The 26,653-nt window shown below is 40.0% G+C and overlaps 1 protein-coding gene across 1 annotated transcript in view; it reads right to left on the bottom strand.

The window, feature by feature from the left end:
* The window catches only part of VPS36 (vacuolar protein sorting 36 homolog), a 30,691-nt gene extending 4,361 nt beyond the window's left edge, over positions 1 to 26,330 (bottom strand). Inside the window, exons 1-12 of the mRNA XM_032314854.1 lie at positions 26,167 to 26,330; positions 19,479 to 19,547; positions 17,833 to 17,903; positions 14,116 to 14,230; positions 12,969 to 13,058; positions 12,157 to 12,243; positions 5,502 to 5,534; positions 5,316 to 5,393; positions 4,559 to 4,693; positions 2,660 to 2,725; positions 1,062 to 1,126; positions 477 to 561 (exon numbers count right to left, since the gene is read on the bottom strand). Of these exons, the coding sequence (XP_032170745.1) occupies positions 477 to 561; positions 1,062 to 1,126; positions 2,660 to 2,725; positions 4,559 to 4,693; positions 5,316 to 5,393; positions 5,502 to 5,534; positions 12,157 to 12,243; positions 12,969 to 13,058; positions 14,116 to 14,230; positions 17,833 to 17,903; positions 19,479 to 19,547; positions 26,167 to 26,262 (990 nt within the window). The 5' untranslated portion in view covers positions 26,263 to 26,330. The remainder of the gene's footprint in view (positions 1 to 476; positions 562 to 1,061; positions 1,127 to 2,659; positions 2,726 to 4,558; positions 4,694 to 5,315; positions 5,394 to 5,501; positions 5,535 to 12,156; positions 12,244 to 12,968; positions 13,059 to 14,115; positions 14,231 to 17,832; positions 17,904 to 19,478; positions 19,548 to 26,166) is intronic.
* Between the last annotated feature and the right edge of the window lie 323 nt (positions 26,331 to 26,653).

The raw sequence follows: 26,653 nt of genomic DNA, 5'->3' as shown, positions 1-26,653 counted from the left end.
TGTTACTCAAAGAAAAAATTCTGTCAGGGGTCACATTCTGATCAAGAAAGTTAAAAACCTGTCCGTGAGACAGCTTCAAACAAAAAGATAGCACCTCACGAATTCCAGTTCTCCTTGGTTAAGTTTCAAAAACTTGAACAATGTAATTTTGATTAATATTTATTCACTGTTAATAATAGGTGTTTTTGGCTAGTCCGAAGGTGGTGAGTTATCTCAACTGATTATTCAGTTGAGATAGCAGTTACAGATCGAACAGTTACAGTTACAGATAGAACTCCTTGTTCTACTCTTTCCCCCTTCTCACTACCAAACTTGACTAGTAAAAAAAAGTAAAAAAAAAAATAGGTGTTTTTAATTGGGTCTACAAACATTACTTTTTAGTAAAGTTAAATTCAAAAGGAAATCCTGTTTCTCAAGTTGCTAGGCATTCAGGTCTTGGTGGGCTGACTGATGAGGAGGAAACGGGGTTCACATACTGTCTCCAAGGCTGAGGCCACCATTTCCTCTTCCTTATGGCTCTGAAGCTCAATTACCATGACGCCACTGTCAAAAACTCGGAGCCTAAAAACCACAGATGGGAGAACAAAGCTGTGAATATCTAGGATCTTCACCCACTAAGGAGGTGTAGCTACAGCATAACTAAAAAGCTCGCGAATAAGCACTTAATGAAAGTATGAACTATAATCCACATGCTGAAGAAAATATGTCTGGCTCTCTTTAATGAACCTGGGGAGAGGAAAATATAATGCACAGCTGAACATCTGTACTTTTAAATCTCCAGAAACTAACACAAGATGTCTAGCAGAGGGGCTGGTAATTCTGACCTCCTAGGAAGAGCCCACATTCCTCTGTCACTGCCCCCAAGTCAACAAGACTTGGACCACTAACCCTGATAAGGTGGGAAGCCAGGATAAGTGAATTCTGTTCATTTCATTCCAAGAGGGGCAATATGTTGGCTCACCACGCAGACGGCAGGCCCAGCAGGCACAGCAGGCCCTTCCTGTCTACTCTGTATGGAACAGTGGCTCTAGTTGGCAAGCTTCCCGCAGAGGTTCTTTTACCTGAGAGGTAATTTTAGCGCTTCCAGCATCTTGCAAGCATTCACTAAATCTTCTGGTGAGAGCAACTAATAGGAAAAAAAAAAATCCAGTTTACACTGCAAATTAATAGAGTGATGTTATATAATGATAATGATCACTAAAACACAAGAGGAAACTTAACAATTATCATCTATCTGTGACTTAATCTCAGGGTCATGAGTCAAGCTCCATGCTGGCCCATGGAGTCTAGTCAAAAAAAATTTTTTTTTAAATAAAAACATAAAAATTATCATTTATCAGGGATTTTAGGTGGCTTCATCACTGTAAGGCAAAAAGAATTAATAAAGAAGCAAAGCAGCGCTATCTTACAGAAAACAGCACAAGCCATGTGTGTAATTTTAATATTAATAAAATATTAGTAGTCATTAATAAAATAAAAAGGAACAGGTGAAATTAATTTTAACACATGTGTTTCATTTAACCCAAGAATTCTAAAACATCAATATATAATCAATATAAAAATTATTAATGAGATATTTAACTTCTTATTTGGTACAAAGCCTCCTACATGTGGTATATAATTGACACTTCTAGCATAGCTCCATTTGGATTAATTGTATTGCAAGGTCACAGTTGTCACATGTAGCTAGCTAGTGGCCACCCTTCCAGACCACACAGCCTTAAAGAATCAGCCCAGCATGGTGGCTGACAAGTACAGCTTTGAGTCACCCAGCACGGCTCCAGAGGCAGCCCGGCCTGGGGCCACATGCCTGTCAAACCACTGTTTCCAAGGCACAGCCTTGGTCAAATAAGTGAATCTTTGTGAGCCTCAACTTCCTCATCTTCATATCATGCCCTTGATGGGCAGAGTGAGAGAGGCTACCTCTCTGGGGTACCACGAGAAGAAATGGGGCAGTGCGTGCAGAGCGCCTGGTTCATAGTCAGTACTCACTGATAGCACTCACGGTGACCAGTCAGATGAAGACACAGCAGAGGCTCAAATATACGGCGCTGCAGTAAGCGCTGGAGGGACAGGTCTATGAGCTATTCGCACAGAGGCGACTACTGACACCGCAAAACTGTGTTTGACTAAAGGGCACGAAGAGTGCACGGACAGACATGGGGGGCCAAGGACACATGGGTGTGAAGAGACAAGGAGGGTTAAAGAACAGCCACTGCTGATTCAGAGCCCGTGGAGGAGGGCAGCTTTCCCCCGGCTTCTCCACACACCACCTGTCCCAACCCAGTGAATCTAAAAACAGTCGACAACCCCAGAGAAAAGACATCATACACAGGCTTATTAATCACAGTAGGGCACGGAATAGTAAAGCCAGAAGGTATCAGTCAACCCAAATTCCCATTTCAAAGGTAGGGAAACCGAGTCTCAGTGAGGGTCAGTGAGCTACTCCAGGTCACTCAGCACAACACTGGCAAAACAAGGGACAGAGTCTTCCTCTCAGATCCCAAGGCAGTAGAGCACTCTTGTACCACACCACACCGCTACTGGGATAGTTCTGGTGTTCTCAACCCTTCCTCAAATTGTATTCACTTTGGGGAATTTGTGTTATATTAAGAAAGTCTATATTTAGTTAAAGAATATCTAAATGTTCTATTCTTACTTCCATTCCTCGAGCTCGGTTTACTAAACAGTACACCTCCGTGAGTGACATTATTCCCCCTCGTTCCTGTTAAAATATGGAATTTAGCAAGTATTAGGTTATAATTAGAACCGTTGGCATTTCTTAACAGAAATCATAATCAGAGTAAAATCAGGAATCATAGAACTTCCTAAGAAGTCTTTAAAAACTAAATATACACACAGGAAAACCTAGTCAGATACATGAAGCATTTCAAATTCAGTATGTGGATTTTAACATCATTATTACTGTTTTAACATTTACTTCAATGAGAAGAGGGCCTCTACACCACGTTTCAAAAAGTGTATTGAAATGTTTTAAGTTATTACAACTAATAAATGAGTAAACTATGGAATTAAACAGGAATATCACCACTGTAACCCCAAATGAAGTTAACAGATCTAGCTATTGACTAGCTATTGACTATCTAGCTATTAGGGGCTGCTGCTACATCACAAAAAAAAGACAAACAGGCATTATGTACCCCTTGATGAAAATGCACAGCACCCTCTATGAAATATTCAACAGAAAAAAAAGAAAAAAGAACTTCTAGCTGTAAATTCCAGTCTATAAGGAATACAAGGGGCAGGGAAGTATGTCAAAATAAAATCAATAAAATCTGAGACACTCTATAAAATAAACCACTAGCTTCTTTAATAAATACATTATGTGGGATAGAAAAAAGAGATAAGAGAAGGGGAAACATGGAATTTAAAAAAAAAAAGGCGTTGAGAGAAAAATCAACCGATTGCAAGGTATCCTGATTTGAACAAACTAACTGTAAGAGAAAATGTGAATAGTAACTAGATATTTGAAAATACTAAAAAATTATTTTTCACTTTTCCTGTGTGAAATGGGATTATAACTATATCTAAAGCATGTTTATCATAGTAATTACATACTGAAAAGTTTACAAAGTGATGCGGTGTCTGGGATTGCTTTAAAGTAATGTTGAGTGAAGGCTGCTTACACACGAGCCTGGATGACAGGCACACAGGGATTCATTATACTATTCTATTTTGTCACGATGGAAATACTTCTTCTTTTTTTTTTTTTTAAAGACCTTATTTTTTTAACAGACAGAGATCACAAGTAGGCAGAGAAGCAGGCAGAGAGAGAGGGAGGAAGCAGTCTTCCTGCTGAGCAGAGAGCCCGATGTGGAGCTCGATCCCAGGACCCTGGGATCATGACCTGAGCCAAAGGCAGAGGCTTAACCCACTGAGCCACCCAGGCGTCTCCACGATGGAAATACTTATTAAAATAAGCGTTTTAGGGCGCCTGGGTGGCTCAGTGGGTTAAGCCGCTGCCTTCGGCTCAGGTCATGATCTCAGGGTCCTGGGATCGAGTCCCGCATCGGGCTCTCTGCTCAGCAGGGAGCCTGCTTCCTCCTCTCTCTCTCTCTGCCTGCCTCTCTGCCTACTTGTGATCTCTCTCTCTGTCAAATAAATAAATAAATAATCTTAAAAAAAAAAAAAAAGGCGTTTTAATGAATGGAGTTTTGATTGCCTGAGTAATGTCAGAAGATATATCTGTATTATGAAATGATTAACAGCACACTTGTATTAACATCCAAACATCTAAATGTCTCTAAACATCTCGAGATCATATATTTCCTTTTGAAAATCAGAGATAAGAAAATCTTTCTATCAAAGAGACTGAAGAAGTTACAGATACCTGAGATGGAAATTGAAAACAATCTAGATTTTGACAACAAATCCACGAATAAGTACACCAAACTGATTTAATATTCCTAAAAGGAAAAATAACATGTGGGTTGAATAGTAGCAGCACTGGGAAAGGAACGTAAAGCTGGTGTTTAGCTTTCCGATGACTTGGCAGTTACTTAACACAACCGAGAGCCTGCCTGCATTCTGTTTTTACCTCTAGCGGTGCCTGCAGCATCCCAGCCAGCTGCTTGGCCAGCTGCATGTGGTACTGTGTGCCCGAGCCGTAGGTTTCCCTGGTAACTGGGTTAGCTATTCCCATGCTCAGCAAATAGGACTTAAACCTGATGGTCTATAAGTAGAGAAGAAAATGCACAAAAAGACAAATACATGACATTCATCTCTCCACCCCAACATTTGAAATCTTTCCACTGTAAACTCCATTCTACTAGTTATTTCTGTATCCACCCATTTCTTCTACCTTGTTCCTATAGTATAATCTCGAAGAAACTGGATTTCTAGGAGTTCCCTGCATAAAGCTAATTAATTAGTCTTCTTCCTTCTCCTGTCTTGATATTTCATACTTCAATGACCTCACAGGTCTGGAGTGAGAAGAGGGTTAGGAAACAACTGTGCTGTATTTAATGCCAACCAAATGACAGAGCCAAAAACTTAGAAAGGAATGTGGCTGGGATCAGTCTGGAGACAAATTTAATGAAACAAATATCAAACATATGGTTATGTATAAAACAACCACTCCTTACACATTTCACTATCTCGCTTTTCCACACTCCAAGAGAAGGTACTGAAGTATCTTTTAATCCTACTGGCTGACTTTTTCTTTAATACTTTCATATATCCACAAGCCCTAACAGAAATCACTACATTAAGAAAGAAACTGCTGACCCACCAAAACATCACTGCATTATTTGTCCAATCTGGTTTCTAAGGCCTTAAAAAGGCAACCTAGTTACCTCATCTTCTGTGATGTCACCTTGCTTGTCTTTGATCTTATTAGCAATTGATTTTGATAACTCCACCATTTCCTTAGCCTGTCAAGAGAACAGTAAAAGACTGAAAAAAATCATGTCCCCAAAGTGTCTGCTTACAAAACTCCTATCATAACTGGTAGGAATCCAACAGGTGTAAATTACACATACCTTGACCATTAGCTTGCTGAGGTCTTCAAAGGCCTGAAATGAGAAATGAGTTTTTGTTGGAATCTCTCTAAAGAACTAAAATGTTTTAAAGCAACAGAATACTCTATTTTCTTCCCTTAGACAAACATTTTTGAAAATGTCCTACAAATATCAATTTATACAATTTTTTTTAATTTATATAAATATTTACATAAGTAATAAACCCATCTTATTCTAAGAGTTCGATTTAGCTAAGAAACCATATATTTTCCAAAAACAAACTGCAAAAAAAACTTTTTACATTTTCCAAGAGAAAACAGTTATTATTGATTAAACAAACAAAGGGTGACATAAGTAATACATTGTTGAGAAAAATATTATTTACTGTTCTTTCACACAAGTAAGAAAATTTGTCACTGGTTTTTCCCCAAACCATTTCCTGACGGGAGGTCAAGAATCAAAGGCTTTGTGATGCTTTCCCGGTAGAAAATGGCAATGTGCAGCTGCCGGAATACTTCCTTGGGCACAACAATTTTGGCTTTCATAGCAGGTGTGATTTAACTGACAGTGAAAACCTCAGCCTCTAAATATTGAACAGATTATACTTGTAGCCTTGGATATAGTGGCTATCACAAAAGAAAAACATTCAAATACCACCCAAACATACTTATATAAAACTCATCGGTAGTTTGATTTCCTACAATGAATATCCACTTCAAAATCTTCCTCAAACTTAATCAGACATATTTATAATAAATTTATTTCATGTGGCCAAAACTATACTTCCAGTAACAAACATCTTCCAAACGATGTGCACAGACGTTATTTTTTAAACCAATTAAGCAGCTTATCATTAAATGAAAAATCTTTTGGGCCATACAGAATAGTGGTCCACAGATTCTGATTAGCTCATGCCCATCTTAATTACAGGCAGAAAAGTATCCCCCATCTGCAAAAGGATTTTGCTAGAAGAATAGAGTGCTGTGTGAGATTCTTATGGCCAGACTTACTAAGACTAATACTGAAAACAAAGGGGAATGTGCACACACCTAACAGGAATTTCCTCAGATAAACAAAAGGCTGAAACACTGGATTCTTATCAGCAACAGCCAGCAGATGCAGGAAACCTTTTGTGGGAAATTCTGGGCACCAGCTCTGAAGCTAAGTCAGTTCTAACACTTAAATGGAAGGCAAATCACACACCAACCTAGTTTTCAAAAATAAAACACACACACACTTTATACACTTAGATTCTTACTTCGAATACACAAAGTATTGATAGACTTCTCTTACCTGTGTAAAGAAAACTAGTAAGAGAACACTTTTTAAGATTTTATGGTAAATCTCTTTATTTACTGTGTTACATTTTCATATAAAGAATATGCTAAAAGTAACAGTGACTATACACTAAATATAGAATACATAAATTAGCGCTATTTCTTACAGTCGGTAAAAAATAAATACAAATATTTTAGTATGTTAGAATACCTATATTTTAAGTAATCATAAAACACAAAAATTTGGGTGCCTGGGTGGCTCAGTGGGTTAAGCCACTGCCTTCAGCTCAGGTCATGATCCTGGGGTCCTGGGATCGAGTCCCACATCGGGCTCCTCGCTCAGCGGGGAGCCTGCTTCTCTCTCTGCCTCTCCCTGCCACTCTGCCTGCCTGTACACTCTCTCTCTCTCTGGTAAATAATAAATAAAATCTTAAAAAAAAAACAACAACACAAAAGTTTCCTTACTTCTATCTATATTATTGTTCTAAAATTTGGAATTTGCCAATTATCTAAAAAATAGAGAAATTATCCATAATGAAATTAAAGCAACATAACACAAATGCAAGATAGATGCATTTGCCCATTCTATCATTTTAACTGCCTCTTTATTGAACCATCTATCCCTCTGCCATAGTCACAGTCAAATCTCCACACCAATTTAAAAAAAGGGGGGGGGGGTATCTGCTTTAAAAGTATCCTTATAAGTTGATTTATTGCATTATTTCTTGATTTCAGTCATTATTTTGGTTATTAGCTTTAGTAACTATCAATATATTCTTGAATTTTCTGTTTCAGTTTTATTGTTTGTTTTTAAAAAGACTGTATATTTGGGTGCATATGCTCGGGAGGGGCAGAGAGAGAGGGAGAGAAAGAGAATCCTAAACAGATTCCACACTCAGCCCTCAGCCAGTGCAGGGCTCAATCCCAGGACCCTGAGATCATGACCTGAGCAAAAAATCAAGAGTTGGATGCTAAACCGACGGAGATACCCAGGCGCCGCCCCTGCCCCAAGAAAATAAAATTTTCTTGATTCTTTACCTTTACTTATTCTGTTCCATCTACCTGGATCCTTTTACCCTTACTAGTCATCTGCCAGTGACTGCTAAACTTTCAGGCCTTGGCTTCCATTACATTTGCTAACAAGGCCTTTCTGACACCCAAAGAAGTAAGAGGCCATGTAATATGTTCCTGTTGCACCCACTGTTTTCTCTACCATGGCATTTTTCCAACTGTAGAGAACACCTGTTTGCCTGCCTGTCTTGCACTGTCGTACCTAGAACATCTACCTGATGAAGTACCTTTGCATAAGGTACTACTTGCACAAAGTAGAGAGCAAGGACCACCTGGTGAATAAATCACTGACCTGGGTGAGAGAACATGATGATTGTGTTAAATCCTTTGAGCTACACAACTGTGTAAAGATTAGATTGTAATGGAATAGCATTTCACAAATTAGGAAAAACGTGATTTTGAACACCACATTAGCATGGCACCACTCAGAAAAATACTAGTAATTCAAAATCAGTTCACTGCTCTATGCCATCTCCAAAAGTGTCACACAAGAAGATGACAACAAATGTCACCGAACTAGGACAGTGATGATAGTACCTTCCAAATGGCAAAGAGAGGGGCTATGACACAGGAGGACCACACTTGTCTGCAAATCAGGAGACCTGAGTTCTCACACCCTGCTTCCGAACCTAGTCACTAGCTCTGAGATGATTACTTCTCTGGATAGTAAGAACCCTTGTAATGCCAAAATGCTGAACTTTATGAATTTAAAGATTCTGGGAAAATGGTGGCTATGGCAGCAAAGTTTTTGAATCTCTCCAAATCCCAACATAAAGACAGACAGGGCAACTAGATCTCAAAACCAAAAATCCACAGGCAGCATATACTGTAAAACTAAGTGACAAGATAGCATTAAAAAAAAAAACCTCAAGATACAAGCAGGTAGGGACAAACCACAAAGAGCCACAAGATCGGCATGCTCTTCGCCTCTAGGAAGGAGAAAGAAAAGGGAAGCAACAGGGCAAGTGATGGCTTTCACAACAAGAGAACCCCAAAGGAGTCCACAGGTGTCACTGGAAAGAGAGTCTAGCCAATGTGAGGACAGGAACCGAAACTAGGAGGGTTTCGCCCACTTCGATAATGGGTAGGTATGAGGGGTTCTCAAGGAAGGGCTGGCCCTCCAGGCTTCCCTTCCAGAAAGGGATCCTACACCAGGGAGAAACCGCTAACAGAGGATTCAAAAACTGAGCAAGATAAGAATAAGAAGAGAGGAAGGGCAAAATAAAGGTCCAGATAAAAACAGGGGAAGAGAATATAAGGCCAGGAAATCAGAAAGCAAGCCATCACCTTTTTTTAATGCTGCGTGAATACGAGAAGAGAGAGTTCTGTAGAAGAGACAAGCTACCTAGACAAGCTACCAGGCCTTCCTCTCAAAGTGCAGGAAAACTAACTTCACATGAAAAATAACAAAGTATCAAGGTCAAATGCCACACAAAGTTATTACAGAAAAAAGAAAATAAAGAGTAGAATAATATTACAGACAACAAAAGCAAGCTGGAAAGACATGCTCACAGATCAGATAAAAATGTAACCTTTTATTTTCAACATGAGCTAAAAGATGTTAATAAAATGACATAAACCGTGAATGGATAAAATAAATCAGAAATGAAGTGACATGATTCAGGAAAGAATTTTTGAAAGAATCATTTCAGAAATAAAGACTATATTGGAACATAACAATGAATAAACACAACAGATAGAATCTTAAGAGAAACAACAGGTTAGAAAGAAGGAAATTTCCTAATAAAAAAAGAAGTGAAAGAGATAAAAAAGGGTTTGAAAGTCACCAAGTGCGGGGAGACACCTGGGTGGCTGTTGGTTAAGCGTCTGCCTTTGGCTCAGCTCATGATCCCAGGGTCCTGGGATCGAGTCCGACACTAGACTCCTTGCTCAGCAGGGAGCCTGCTTCTCCTTCTGCCTGCTGCACCCCCTGCTTTGCGTGCTCTCTGACAAATAAATAAATAAAATCCAAAAAAATAGAAAGTCACAAAAGGTAAAGCTGGGAAGTAGAACTGTAACATACAGCTAATAGTCTCAGAGAGGAAAAATAAGAAACAATTATCAAAACTTATAAAATTTTTAAAAATTCCCTGAAATTAAAACAATTTCTAGAACCAAATACGAAGAGCATATTGTATACCTGAGAATAACAATCCAGAATGACTAGCACATCAACACATTCTAGCAAAATTACTGGGCTTTATAAAACAGAGAAGGGGGAAAAAGCCTCTGGGCATCTAGGGAAAACAGTGACTTTTCAGGTAATGGCTGATTCCAAATCTGGGGCAGGAAATAAACAAGCTGGTCCTGGACCTTTTGCCACCCTAGATAGTAAGGAAGCTATCAAAGTCCACCAGGTCACATCAAAAGCACTCAGGAGCTAACCTAAAAAGGCTCCCACTGGCCAAAGATGGGACAGTATGAGCTTTAAACAGGATAATAACTGCAACTGATTGAAACCCATCAAATATGTTAAGATTTGTAAATTCATACTGCTATGTAAAAAGACCTCTAATGAGTTGCCATTAGAGGATGATAAGGAACCAATTTATTACCCTAATGATAAAGAAAAAGGCACTTACTCTGCTTCCCTGTATGAGCTACATCACTGAGTATTCAAACAGTAGATGAAGGGAAGCATCTCTTCAAAATGTATTCTAAATAATAAAAAATAAATCCTAGAATATCACATTTGTAACCACCGGTGGACCAGCCAAAGCAGGCAATGAACATAAACAGCTGCTGCCATTGTCCACAAAGATATGGTGTGCCTTCTTAGGAAAGAATACAGCATCACCACTAGTCTCAGCAAAGAGATCAAACATGCATCTGACCAGGCCTCTGGATCCAGCTGCCATTTTGCAGGGAATACTCAGGGCTGAGGAACACATACAACTTTACCACATATATGAGGCCAGCAAAACCTAGACCAAGGGCATTTAATAAGTCAAATGACCTTGATTTCTCAAGGATCTGTATTTTCAAGCTAGTGAGCCCAGAACTGGTAATATAGTGGTTAATTTTATATGTTGACTTGACTAGATCATGGGGTGCCCAGGTTCTTGATCAAACATTGCTGATGAGTCTGTGAGGGTACTGCCACATGAGGTTAGCATGTGAATTGGTGGGCAGAAGCAGAACTACCCTCCTCACTGGGGGTGGGCATCATCCAATCCACGGAAGGCCTGAACAAAGGGTTGGAGGAGGGGAGGACTCATGCTTTCCCTGCCTGACTGGTTAAGCCAAGACAGTAGTCTTACACTGCCCTTGGGCTGGACCTAAACCACCAGCGTTCCTGGTTCTCTGGCCTTCGGACTCAGTTTAGGATTTCTATCACCAGCTTTCCTGGGTCACCAGCTTGCAGGTGGCAGATTGTGGACTCTTCAGTCCCCACAATCACATGAGTCAATTCCTTATATTAAATGGCATTGTATGTGTATATAGAGAGGGATACATTGATATCTACATCTATATATCAATATCTATATATCTACTATTGGTTGTTTCTTTGGAGAATATTGAATTCTTGATTAATACAGGTATCCCATAACTATTTGCAGTTTAGACTTTGATTGATATACCACCTTTGAAATTCTATGAACGGCACTAGTCAATGGGATTTTACTTATAAACTCGTATTAAAAATTAAAGAATTATTTCATAGAGTCATTTCATAAAAAATCCCAGACCAGTTTTATATAAACACAGGAAGACCAATGACATGCTGCGATGTAGTAGCTAACCGCAGAATCCAGCATGCGTAACTGCTGAACTAGACTGCTTTCCCTTTCACTTGCATTTCCTCAAATATGATGAAATTGCAGAAACACAGCAAAGTACATGCTCGTGGCTGTTCTCCTGGTGGAAGGGATGGGCTGGTCTGTGCCTTTCTTATTGTGTCTGTGTCTGGTCCCTGAGCATCAGTGGTAGAAAACTGTGTGGTGTCCGTCAAGGTTAACAGCCACAGGACAGCATTTTCCCCTCAACTAAGTTAACCAAAAGTCCAAATAATTATACAAAGGACCAGAACTCATTAGGAGGATTCTCCAATCAATCCCATCTAGGTTTTAAAATTTATACACAGCAACCCACAATGTTTTCTAACATCACAGAAAACAAATGTGAGCTTCATTTTTCTTTTTGGAAAAAGGTTTCTAAAACATATTTTAACTAAATCATACCAACCTGAAGGAGACTTGGAATAAGAGACTGTGGCTTCAGGCAAACTAAACATATTCTAATACACAGAATGGAATTAGTCACAGCTACCTCCAAAAGAATACGCACAAATGACCTAAAAACCTGACCGAAACTTATATATTAGTTACCTCAGAAATGTTTTTGTCCGTTTCTTTCCTTTTTTCTTCCAATTTCCTTTCAATGCCTACAATTCCTACAGCCCTTATTCTTCCTGGCTGAAAAACAAAAGTAGAAAATAAAACATACAAAATAGGAAGGACCCACTCTTTTATAACCCACCACAATGTGTTTTCAATGGTGGGAAGGGACCCACAAAGAACCAAAGAAAACCAGCACACGATTACATCTGGTTTCCTTTCAAAACATTTGTCAGTTTCTTGTCATACATAATGATTTTCAAATCATTATTAAAAAAACTAAACATACAATAACTGGCATATTTTACCCTGTATTTAGATATAAATTAAATTCATGTTTGTTCTTTGGCAAGCTATTACGTATGTATCAGATATTTTATAGGGTCTCAAACAGGCAAGAAATTATAGTTAAAATTTTGGTATTTGACAGTTATTACACAAACTACTTTCACATATTTAAGTGTCTGCGCATGGTTGGTGGTTAATTTAGACTGGCTGAAAAACATCACCCAGAGGCATTGTCCATTCTCTCAGATGCCACACTGATTATGAAGAACAGAATGTAATGAACAGAATCTAACTTCTACCACCCCAAGAATCACTCTGGTAACTGGTCGTTTATTTTTGCTAAGTGTCTGCTGTCTGCAGAGCACTAAATTAGGTTCTATGAATACAAATGATTTTAATCAGAATATCATTATTTTGCTTCTGGCAAAGTTCTATAATCACAGAAATATTTTCCTTTAATGAAGGTGCAAGTACAGAACCAAAACTATTAGATTAAGAAATAGTCTTAACAATACCTGGGGTCCTCTATTTGTTTGCAATGATTGGGAAACTGGCATATTCTCCCATCTTCTCTGTGTCATTTCCTCAGATAAACGCCTGTAAAACTGTTGTACACATATATTCACTTTAAGTGAGTCAGTCAGGTTAAAATATCCTCATAGAAATCATTACTTAACATTTCTTTAGTTGAAAGTCCTGTTCAGTCATTTGCAACAAGCCTAGAAGTCTCAGAAACATCAAAGGAAACCAAAGGAAGTTCTCTTCTTGGATCAGCTTCATAAAGCACAAAGGGAAAAAAAAAAAGAAAGAAAGAAACTGACTTGCTATATAAAGTGAGCTATTCTCAACAAAGAGATGAGTGACAATGAATAAATAGACCTACTTTAAACAATCCCACATATGTGGATTGTTTTCAATCTATAGTGAAACAGATATAGTGCCAAGAAAAATATACAACCATTATCCATGAAGGAAGCAGAGAATAATTTGTCTAGGTAAAATGTGAAGCCAGAAACTAGGGCCAAAACATCCCTACACTCACAAAAAAATCAACTATATTGTTTAACTACTGTGAGAATGATTTCAGATAGTCGCTTATATTTGCTTAGTGCCTACTGTGTGAGGAGGGCTGGGTAAAGTGCCATAGAAAACCACATAAATAATTCAGGGTATCAATGAGGAGATAAATACACACTTGTAAATGTCTGAAGAATACTTATCCAGTGACTTAATAATTAGAACATGTAAACTATCATACTATGGAGTAAGTACTTCAGTGATTAGATCTGTGTGGAGTCAGGAGGAAAGACATCCTGCCTTAAGGCTGTGAGCTATCAGATACTAAGAGGGTTCAACATTTCACTGCATTATACTCTGCCTCTTTAACCAAACCACTGAAAACTTTACTAGTAGCCTAATAGCATTGACTTAGCATAGTTCCAGCTTCTGTTTTTTCCTTGGAACCACACCCTCCTGCCTCCCATTCCACCAAAACCTAAACCTCATATTTTCTACTGCTAAGGCTTAAGATATAAAAATTTTATTGTAAAAATATGGTGAAACCTGGTATGTTGAACAGTAACAATTTACATCATATTAACAACAACAAAAACACACACAAGCACACCTTTCTAGTCCAATTTTACGCATACAAAAACCTACCTCAATCTGGCCATGTTCTTTGAAGGAGAGTTTGATGTAGGAGTTCTTACTGCTCTGGAATGGACCAGGTTCTTTGTTGGGTGGAGCTGGGTGAAGATGAACCACTATTTTGGCACTAAAGGACAAATGTAATGAATTTAATTACCTTTTAAGAATTATTAATTCTGTTTTCATAATTTTTAATATATTTAAGTTCACTTTTAAAACTTATATACATCCTGAAAGGAATCCTTATAAATTGTGTATAAATTCAGTATTAATGAAACTTTCAAAAACACCTCTACTGGGTCGCCTGGGTGGCCCAGTGGGTTAAGCCTGTGCCTTTGGCTCGGGTCATGATCCCAGGGCCCTGGGATCGAGCCCCACATCAGGCTCTCTGGTCAGAAGGGAGCCTGCTTCCCCCACGCTATCTGCCTGTCTCTCTGCCTACTTGTGATCTCCCTCTCTCTGTAAAAACAAAAACAAAACAAAACAAATACAAAACACCTCTACTTACAGCTTTTAAGCTCTGAACCAAGAAGTTCAAGTTACCAGCTCTATAGATTAAAAATGTGGTTTCAAAAATAATAAGTTCAAAATAAATTGGCCAAATGTGTGACAGTTCATTATTTTGGTTTACGATTAGGGTTTTCCATGTACAAAGGCAAACCCAAAGGTTACCGGGGGGCCTATACTTCCTGCCAAAGCATACTACCGTAGTCATTTGAAAACAAAATGTGAAAACTTATCTGTGTAAAACTGGCCAGCTGACATTTTATTAAAACTCCATCCAAAACTAACATTCTACAGTATCATTTTTGGAAAATGCCACTCAATCAACAGCATGATCTAGAAGATAATCCAACAGCAAAAACAAGTCTCAAAATGCTGCTGCGCTAGAAACACAAACTACCATAATCTTTATGACTACCGTTGTCTCCTGTGCTATTAAAAACACTGGTATATTTGTTCAGTTTTGTAAGTCTTTTTCCCTAAACTGCTCAATAAACAGTATGCTTCCATAAATTAGCAAAACCAAAAAACTCAGTCAAAATACTTTGTATATGCAGCGTAGAGCTTTTCCCTTATGACCACATTACAGGTCTGCTTATTTATTATTCCATTTCCTTTAGGTCCATTTTATTCCTAAATATTGCTGTGAAATTGAAATACTGTGTGTGGGGCCTCCTCAGTGTAATAAATGCTTTGGTTAGTAAACTGGGGCCAGACTTGTAAGGACTCTTCACCTATTCCTTTGTGGTGAACTTCTTTAAGTGACTGAGCAAATAAACTGCAGTCACTGTAACAGGACTGTCTGACATGAACTGTCAGGCAGAGCAACCAAATACGACAATCAGATTAAGGGAACTGAGCAAAGAATTACATAATCTTTAAAACAGAAAAACCTGAGCCCCACGATCAGATTTTGTCAAAGGAAACTCAGTGAAGAACTGAAGATTATAAGACAAAGTGAAGTTTAAGAAATCTCCAAGTCGGCAAAAAAGATCCGGGCCAGTTTTTAAATATATTCATTTCGCAGGTCATTCAATTACCATTATTTCAAGTTTAAAAAAACCACCCAATCAGGGACGCCTGGGTGGCTCAGTTGGTTGAACGACTGCCTTCGGCTCAGGTCGTGATCCCGGAATCCCGGGATCGAGTCCCGCATCAGGCGCCCAGCTCCATGGGGAGTCTGCTTCTCCCTCTGACTTTCTCCTTACTCATGCTCTTTCTCACTGTCTCTCTCTCAAATAAATAAATTTAAAAAAAAAAAAAAGATTTTAAAAACCACCCAATCAGAGAAGGATCTTGGGAGGGGACAGGTTAAAAGGTGAAACTATATGGACAATTTTGAATCGATGAAATATGGTAATTGCTTGGGGCAAGAGGGCCGAGAATAAAGAGAATATTTGAGAAATGTTTACATGACATATTATTAAATTCTTCCTCACTGGAGATGTTTAAAAAATAAGATACTAATGGGAAGGTAAATATTTTTTTTTTTAAAGATTTCATTTATTTGACAGAGAGACATGGCGAGAGAGGGAAGACAAGCAGGGGGAGTGGGAGAGGGAGAAGCAGGCTTCCTGCTGAACAGGGAGCCCAATGCGGGGCTGGATCCCAGGACCCTGAGATCATGACCTGAGAAGAAGGCAGACACTTAACAACTGAGCCACCCAGGCACCCAGGAAGATAAATATTTTAAACAATTTTTGTTATACAGTTTAAATTTTCTTGGAACACAGCAGAGGAAAATTCAAATGATTTGCAACACCTTCAAGTTTTACTTTGTAGAACTTAAGAAAAGCAATATACACAAATATCTAATCATTATGTGGTGCACTCGAAACTCATACAATATTGTATGCAATTGTATCTTCATTAAAAAAAGAAGGGGGGTGCCTGGGTGGCTCAGTGGGTCAAGCCTCTGCCTTCAGCTCAGGTCATGATCTCAGGGTCCTGGGATGGAGCCCCATATCAGGCTCTCTGCTCAGCAGGGAGCCTGCTTTCCCCTCTCTCTCTGCCTGCCTCTCTGCCTACTTGTGATCTCTCTCTGTCAAATAAATAAGTAAAATCTTTTAAAAAAACAAAACAAAACAAAACAAAACTCAGATGGAAAAAAGAGAAAAATAAAAATTATAGAAATAACCTAAAGTCTGTACTTTTATTAACCTTTCTAAAATGTCGGTTTCTTTTATGTCAAATAAACAATCTTGCATGCTAGCTATACACTATAACTAACGCATGCATTGCATTTTCAGTGAAGTTCTGTATCTGTTTCACCTCTACTGAAATAACTATACTAAAGCTCAAAATGGGCCCACAAGGAAAACAAAATTCTTATCAGCAATACTTGTTCATAAGTTGCCCTCAATTACATGCACTTAAAATAAAAGCCAGATTTATCTGTACTTGATTAAAAAGAAACATTTTAACGTGCGGCTTTAAACCAGGGTGATGACATGTCCTGGTTTGTCTAAAACTGTCCCATTTTATGCTTCCTTGATCCAATTATAAACAGCACCCCCAGGGCACCTGGATGACTCAGTCAGTTAAGCATCAGACTCTTGGTTTTAGATCAGGTCATGATCTCATGGGTCGTGGGATCAAGCTCCTCATCCAAACTCCTCTTTGGGCTCTGTGCTCCGTGGAGAGTCTGCTTGAAAGATTCTCTCCCTCTGCCACTCCCCTCATCGTCCTGACTTGCTCTCTTGCTCTCAAATAAGTAAATCTTTTTAAAAAATGATTAAATATAATAAACAGCACCACCTATTACTTTTATAAATGTCCCAGTTTGGACAATAAATATTATGAAACTCTATTTAACACTGATATCCAAAAATGTCAAAGTGAAGAAACTTAATGATCAACTAGAAATAGGAGTAAAATCAGTCATTTTTCTCGGATGAGTCACTTCTGATTTTAAGTACTAGATTCACAGACATGTCAAAGCGAATGCTTGTGGAAAGACATGAAATGACAGCTGGCCAACACTTATTTTGACCCAAGGATATTACAGCAAATCGTAGTACTTAATTTGTCCATTTATCCATGAGTTTAACGTAGTATCTTCCTAGGGGAGCTTCTGACCAACGACTATTCTTTATAAAGCCCCCCAAAACAATCATCAGATTCATTCCCACATATGCAGCCATGGCACAACAATAAATCTAAGTTGGTAATAATAGCTTGACTGGGACATTTTTGTGAAAAAAGACTGCATCAGAGACACCTCACCTTTTCCCAATTCCAGCTGCCTGTTCTTCAATGAACACGATTTGGGAAAGAGGAATGGCCATGCAGCACTCCTAGAAGGAAACCATACAAAATGTGATTCAAAAAGTCTCCTTGTCAGAAAACCTTGTTTTATAGTATTTAATAGAGTGTCATGTATGTGTACTTAATAATAAAAACAATTTAAAAAATAATAAAATGATTTTATTCCTTAAATAAACTGAAGGAAAATGGAATGAAAACAGTAATGTGGTGGCATTTTGCCACATGGAAGAATGTAAGAGTTTTAAAAGCTGGGGACGCGTCGGTGGCTCAGTGGGTTAAGCTTCTGCCTTTGGCTCAGGTCATGATCTCAGGGTCCTGGGACTGAGTCCCACATTGGGCTCTCTGCTCAGCAGGGAGCCTGCTTCCCCCCTTCTCTCTCTGCTTGCCTCTCTGCCTACTTGTAATCTCTATCTGACAAATAAATAAGTAAATAATCTTAAAAAAAAAAAAAAGCTGCTGTAACCATCTTCGTTTTTACCATAGGTACATCTTTTTCGGTACTTATATGAAAACTTTTTACATGTAAGCTATCCTTCTATGGAAAAAAAAAAAAGAAAAACAGAACAGGCAAATCAAAACAACTTTAAGGAGTGCTACACAGGTGATCTTTTTTTCTTTTTTTCTACACTTCACTCACCATTTTTAACAAATATACTGATGTAGGTTCCCTTTATTAGTACATTTAATTTTAAGTTACTATAAATGATTGGCATTCAATAGGTCTAAGGGTTTCTTAATTAGCCTCTTGATATGAAAATCAAAAAATGATACTAAGATTAGTTTATAAACATATGTTTTAAGGACACCTATCTTCCAAAAAGACTTTTTCCTAAATACATACTTCTTTTAGAAGAATTAGACGTGATTAACAGTTGGAAGGTATGCGTTACCAACAACAGTGATGTCACCACTAAGGGAGGAAATACTGATTCTTGGGGGACAAAAAGAGTCAGATTTTGCAATAGTTAGTGGCCTTTCAAAGAGCCTCAGTATATAGTTTGACTGTAAAATTCAAATTTCATGGTGGAATGGGCAGCAATTATGAAAATACCATAGATTACTTCTTTTACTGGCAACAATACAAACATACACTTTCAAGTTAAAGCTCTTTGGAGTTAAAATAGCTTTATACACATAACTTGTTCTCTCTTCCTAGAGATGAAACAACAGGGAGGTTTCTCCTCGTGCTGAGTGACTTAGAGGCCATTCTTCTCAATATCTAGGTAAAAGCATGTACTTCCCAGCAGACCTTTCTTCCCAGAGTCTCAGGAACAGGTTGTTCTGAAGACCCCTGACAATGACTGTGAGAAATATTCTTATTACACACAGAACATTCGGGTATGAAGTAGGTTCTAACTGATGTTTTAAAACAGGAGTGACCATGATTCTCTCTCTACTCAGCAATTACAGACTTTTCTGGAGTTGAATGAGGGACAACCCCTAACTCCTTTCTCTGCACTCCATTCAGAAAGATCACATGAGACACACTCTTTTAACATTCTGAAAATGGAAATTTACTGCATTTTTTAGTTTTGACAAAAAGAAAGAAAGACTTCAATGATTTAAAACCTAAAACATATTTTTTAAAAAACTCTTTATCTTACATGATTTTTCTGATCTCTCCAAATTAGTCGGTGTGTACTAAGAAGGAGGGTCCCAGCATCAAATTTTATCTAGAAAGACAAGATCATCACAAAACATTAATGATGTATCACGCAATGTGGTCCAGATTTTCCTCCTCACAAGTTGCACAATAGTTAAGTTAATCATATAAACACTAGAGAATTAGGCTTGCCACAAATTAAAGAGAAGCAATGTTACACATTTTGTAAGCGCGCTCTCTCTCGCGCTCTCTCCCTCTCTCTCTCTCTCTCTATATATATATATATGCAACCTTAATAAAATTAGGAAAAAATCACAAACAACCTAGATGTGTAACAACAGGGTAGTAGTTAAGTATGATACATTCATACTCTGGAATCCATGAGAGGTTAAAAAGAATGAGGTAGAACTGCATGGACTATCACAGAATTCTGTGACAGAGTTAGTGGGGAGCGAAAGCAACTTGCAGCACATCACATATAATGTAATCAGATAGAAGATGGAGATCATCTCCATATTCCCCAAACTACATTGTGAGATATATGCATATGTCTGTGTGTACACACACACACATACACACACCCAAGTAGTAGGAAAAGATATAAAAGGAATACTCACTGATCTGTTAACAAAGATTATCTCTGAAAAAGTGTGAGGAAATGGGAAGAAGAAAAGCAAAGGCCCCCTTTTAAAACTAACCACTTCACTATCAATTGAATTTTTTTAGTTTTTTATTAACATATAATGTATTATTAGCCCCAGGGGTACAGGTCTGTGAATCACCAGCACTCACCATAGCACATACCTTCCCCAATGTCCATAACCCCACCACCCTCTTCCTCATGGCATTGTGTCACCTACTCAAAATATAATTGTAAAAAAGTTCGTAAAACTGTAATACAATTGCACACACAAAAAAAGTCTGCTGTGTCTTTAGGACCAAACCCTTAATCCTCATCCTCTGTTATTATGCATTGAAAATCATATAAATAAGCAAATTTTAGAGTCTGAATCCAAGAGATAATATATCAAATTCTTTCATTTCTGTTAAAATTAAGAAATATATTGGAAGCTTCTATTTAATTACTAGGAAGTAGAATCTGTCATAAAGTAGGACTTGCTTATATCCTTTTGAGTAGTTAGTTATTTCTTAAGTTGTAAGGCTGGTCCCATATCAAGGCCACCTTACAAGACAAACTCAGAGGGGGAAGGATGATACTGCATTCAGACAGATGGTGACTACACTTGTGCGGAACACAGCACAATGTATAATCTTGTCAAATCACTATGAATGCTGTACACCCCAAACTAATATAACATTGTGTGTCAACTGTACTCAAATAAAAAAAACTTATTTAAGTAAAAAAAAACTCAAAGGAAAGCATTTTCATTGGGGTCCAGTTTATTACAAATAATCCTTTTGAATTTAAAATAAGCGGGTTAGGGACGCCTGGGTGGCTCAGTTGGTTAAGCAAGCTGCCTTCGGCTCAGGTCATGATCCCAGCGTCCTGGGATCGAGTCCCACATCGGGCTCCTCTGCCTGTGCCTGCCATTCTGTCTGCCTGTGCTCGCTCTCTCTCCCTCTCTCTCTGACAAATAAGTAAATAAAATCTTTAAAAAATAATAAAATAAAATAAAATAAAATAAGCGGGTTAAAAAGCCAATGAATAACCGATTAGAACATGTATATATCATTAAGCAAAAATAATCATAAATATGCATACATAGTTATGTATGCAAATTGACAATATATTACAAGATACTCATGATATTAACAAAGAAAACCTAGGTTTCAAAGTGGTATACATAACATGATCACACACACAAACAGATGGATAATGTGCCAAAAGCAATTGTTTATGGGTAGTAGGAATACTAATTATTTCAAGTTTCTTCTTTTGGCCTACCCATATTTAACCACTTTATTATTTGCCTAATGAAAAAAAAATAAGAAATTTGTTAGAGACATACATAACTTCGTGTAGTTTGAAATATACATAAATTATTTTTTGTTAAATCAAACATATACAGAAACACTTTCTCTGTCAAAAATAAACTTCTTGGATTAAAACCAATCCTCTTTTTAATATCAATTTTTAAAAACTGTTTTCTAAGAGTAAGGTGTGACTATATTACTAATATGTTAGTCATTATCAATATGGTTAATAAGCTTTGATGGTAAGAGAACTACTGAGCCATCTAGTTTAAATACACTCTGTGAGGTATCATTCCACAAAGGCACTTCAACCCCTCAGAGAAAAAACTTGATGAGTTCCATATTTCCTACCGAATCAGAAGTTAAATACATGTACTTCTGGCACTTAATTCAGTCTGGCTCCAAATGTTTATGCGAAACCAAATAACTGAGTTTAAGAGATTTTAAAAACTTCTTTTTTGTCAATGTGTAAGATTTCCCTTTTCCAAAAACAAGTATTTTATCAACTTGAGAGTACACGATGCTACATGACAGCATAACAGTTCCGATTAAGAAAATGCACTTTCTCTTACTGAAGTTCAAGCATAAGGATGTGATTATAAAGCTGAAGGCAGAGTCTGTTCCATTGCTATGTCAATTAACAATGTGCAAACGTAAAATGCTGCTGTTCTAAGTGAAGAATTGTGTAATACTTCCCTTCAGGGATTCCAAGGGATTATGAGCTAAACCTGATAGACAAGTTTAGGCTGGCTTGCTCCTGCCACTCAGAGCTAGAATAATTTTAACTACTTAAAGGTTGATCTAACTTGGGCATTAGCTGGATAAGCTCTTACCCTGTTTTATTATTTAACATTTTTCTGTTATAAAAGCAATATACTATTGAAGATCTGGGGGAAAAAAGGTTTAAGTCTAAAAAAGAAAATGAAATCGCTCATAATCACACCAGCCAAAGAATACACACATGTATATATATATATATAAAATATATATGTATATTATATGTGTGTGCGTGCATGTGTGAATAATTTTTAAATAAAATGAATTCATTATATTTAGTTTTATAACTTGCTTTTTTAAATGGTGGCCTATCGTTAACAATTCCTCATGTTGATTAGGGCATATCATATTTAATTAACAAAACCCTCTGGGGGACATTCAGATTGCTTCCAATTTTCTATATATGTAATAATATAGAATATATATAACAATGCTGAGACGAGCATCCTCATTCATTATATTTTTATGCATCTCTGATTATTTCCCAGGGGTAAATCCCTAAAAGTGAAATACCTAGCTGAAAGAAAATACACATTTTCCAAGTCTCCCAGTGTATGTTGCCAACTTGCCTCTTTATACACTACTAACCTGCTTTCATTATATTTTTAAATTAGCTGAGGCTATAGAGGCTTGTGTGAATTTAAACAAATGACCTGTCTACGCTGCTTAAGAAAACAACACACTATCCCGTCATAATGGGCCCATGAAAACTATGCCTGTAGAAACAAGCAGGCATGCATTTATTCACAAGAGGTGCTTGGGTGCTGGGGCGGTGGGAAAAGCAGTCTACTGGGGCTTCACCAAATACTAAGTGTGTGACCTCAGACAGGTCACAGTTTCCTCAGCTATCAACTAAGAGCCTCTGTGTCTTCATCTCTGAGAGTATCGACTATATTAAACATTACAGAGTCTGACGCTGGTGGCTACTGTGTTCATGAAGCATCGCAGCCAAGTGAACCGAGTGCAGGCTTTGGGAGTCTGATCAAGAGATCTCACTCTGGTGTCTCCGGCTAACTAACTGTGTGTGGGTGGGCAGGCCCCTTTCTAACAGTCATTGTCTCATCCATAAAATATCACCTCCTATGCCCACGGAGAAGAGTAAATGAGATTATATGTAAAGCTCCTGGGACACAGTAGGTGCTCTAATTACTCGGGTCTCTTTCCCCCCTCCCCCAGGTACTTCATACCCTCAATGAGCCAAAAGATGCAAGGATGAGTAAGGCACGCTTTCTGCCCTCGGGAGCTACCGCCTGATCTAGTAGACGGCCAAGTACACCCCTGCCTTGGGATGTGCACACCTGCCTCGGGAATGGGTCAGGATGCACAGCTATGAAGGCCACACTGACTGGACTCAAGTACCCTAGACCAAGGGAGCTAGTGCAAGATACTGAAAGGGAGCTTGACCAGAGTTCAAGTTCCCTGGAGGCCAATAGGGAGCTTCCTAGAGTCTTCAGACCACATGAGGTCTGGAAGCCTTCCAGCAGATGGAGGAAGCCAGGACACGGGACTTTCCCCCAGGAATCAGCCTAAGCCCTCAGCCACACTGGGTATGGCTCAGCCAGTGACTCATTCCTTGCAGCTCCGGGACTGCAGCGGTGAGCAGGCTTGTCTTAGAGCTCTGCTTCAGTTTCAGGAACCTACATCCCTCCCTCACCATCTTCAGCTTTTAGAACAGTTAAGAATTCCTCAATAGATCAAAGGGTCTTACTAAATTTTTCCCAATACTTTTTTATTAATCCTCTGATAACTATATCTACTTGTCTGCTAAAAGAAGCAAAAACTTAAAAGGAAACATTAGAATACACTGGTTTAGCAATGGTTCTTCCATATACAGGTACTCATGGTTTTGACTTTTTGTTGTCTTAAATAGAGGTAAATAGATCCTAGTTTTATTATGTGCCAGCCAAGATGTTCCTAATTTGCATACTGGAGTTACACATAACAGGGTGTGATGTTTTGCAAAAGTGTGACTTCCAACACGGACTGTCTTTAGTGGAGTCTCTGAATACCAGTCTACGATTGTCACTCAGTACTGAGAGGGAGGCATCATCAAACCGGCTAACGGAGGGGACTTTGATTATGCTTCCCATTTAAAAAGCTCCAAAGACTGGAGGAGGTTTTACTGAGTGAAATAAGTCAAGCAGAGAAAGTCAATTATCATATGGTTTCACTTATTTGTGGAGCGTAAGGAATAGCATGGAGGACACTGGGAGAAAGAAAGGAAAAGTGAACTGGGGGAAATCAGAGTGGGGAGATGAACCATGAGACTGTGGAATCTGAGAAACAACCTGAAGGTTTTGAAGGGGGGGGGGCGGGTGGTGAAAGGTTTGGTGAGCCTAGTGGTGGGTATTAAGGAGGGCATGTATTGCATGGAGCACTGGGTGTGGTACATAAACAATGAATCTTGGAACACTGAAAAAATAAAGTAAAATTTAAGAATGAATAACTAGAAAAAGTTCCAGAGATTGTAACCTTGTTGTTGAAAACGTTTAGTTAGTTAGTTAGTTGGAGTTAGTCACTCCAACCAAAAGATGGAAACCCAATTTGAGATCAAGTCAATAAAAGTGCTAAGGCAGGAAATCAAGCAAATCCAAGCAAATTATTTTAAGAAAAAGACCTGGACTTGATAATGGAGGCAACAAAGTACACGGAAAATACCCTCAGGGAGGCAGAACACCTGGGTCCTATGCCGTGTCCACTGTGCCCCTAGATATCTGGGTAACCTCTGCCCTCCAAGACGTAGGAGGACATAAGTCTCAAGCTTCTGCCGACACGGACCAGGAAATGCTGTGAGTCAAGGAACAAACGCAAAAGTAGAGAAGGAAGTTTCATGAACGAAACCACAAAGAAGAAGAGAGAGCAAGTGAAAACTTCTGGAAACTAAAAAACGTTGCTGAATAAATGGGTTTTTGACATTTTTCTGATTCCAGGTTATATACATCTCAGCCAGGGGAGGTTAGCAGTTCGGCAACAGCCCTGTAACCTCAAGCTTCGGCGCTCCGCGCGGGCTGGCCAAACTCCCTTGGTGTGCAGGGGACGAACCTACCTCCCTGAGACTTGCAGACCACTGGCCTTGAGGAGTGGACCAGACTTGCCCTGAAAATAAAGGCTGACCGCATTGGGAAACAGCTGCGGCTGATGCCAGCAAGTCTGTTCAGGGTCATGTCCCCCTCGGACTAACCGCCTCGGCACCTGCTTCCCTTACACGGAGAACCCCGCCTCCCCGTCCCCCCTACCCTGCCTTCCCCTCTAAGCCCTTCCGGCTTCGCCTGGACCGGGAGGATGGTTCTTTGGGGCGTTAGTCCACCGTCTTCCCGGGGAAAGCAGCCTTCCTCTCCCTCTCCAGAAGGCTCGTCTCTGGAGTGCGGCTCTTCCGGGGGGGGGGTGGGGTGCAGCCCCAGCCCCAGCCCCAGCCCCAACCCCAGCCCCAGCCCCAGCCCCAGCCGCGCCGGCCCCGGCTCCCCCTCGCTAACAGCCGGACGGAAGGCGGCCCCGAGCGCTCACGCTGGGAACACTTCTCCGCATTCGCAAGCGCATCTCCTGAGGTTTCCGCCCGCATGACAAGGCACGGCCTACCACACCACTTTCCCAAACACACGCTCTAGACTCCTTTCTAAAGTCATTCCCGGAAAAAAGGGGGCGGGGGGAAGAGCCTTCAGAAAGGCGTCCCGGTGAGACCCGGACGCGCTTCTCGGAAACCCCTGCAGGGCACTACCGCCCGCTCTGTGGGGCAGATCCCACGCGCAACCGCCGCACCCGGTCACGGAGGCACCCCGGGTCAGGGGGCCGGGCAGACCGGGCCCGCGCGGCGCGGCCCGCCGTCACCACGGCCGAGCCCGGGCCGGAGGCGCCGGCACCCGGCCACTCGTCTACCGTCCCCGCCGCACCCCGCGCGCCGCAGGGTGGGGACTCGGGGCCCGGGCGGGGAGGCCCCGCAGGCCCGCCAGACCGCGCACCGTCCCGGAGGCAGCCCTCACCTTCTCCTCGCCGTCGTAGATGCGCACTCCGCGCTGCTGGATCACCAGGGTCTCGTTGATCTCCAGGAGGCCGCTCGTCCACAAGAAGCGGTCCATGGCCGCCGACAGGCCGGCCTCTGCCGCTGGCCCGCGCCGGCGCTCGGGGGCGGCGAGCCGAGCCTGGGCAGCCTGCGGCGCCCCCTGGCGGTGGGCGGGGCGGAGACCGGGCGGGGACGGTGCCTGAGACCGTGGAGTCGTGCGTGGAGTGCCCCCTGGCGGGCGGGCGGCTTGTGGCCCGGCGGGAACGTCCCCCACCAACCTTTCTCCAGCTCTTTTGGGGGCGCAGACCCAGAGCTTACCAGAGACTTAGACAAAGGCCAGGCCACAGCCGGACTTTCTAATTGTGCATTATTTTTGTATATTTGTGCCATTTCCTTGTCAGGGCCCAGCGTGTAACCACGTTCATAAAAGGTGGTTTTCTTTTCAAATAAGGATTTACGGCCTGAAC

Source organism: Mustela erminea, chromosome 15 (assembly GCF_009829155.1).
Source record: "Mustela erminea isolate mMusErm1 chromosome 15, mMusErm1.Pri, whole genome shotgun sequence".
NCBI lineage: Eukaryota > Metazoa > Chordata > Mammalia > Carnivora > Mustelidae > Mustela > Mustela erminea.
Note: the sequence above shows the minus strand (reverse complement) of the source record. Positions and strands in the feature narration are given on the sequence as shown.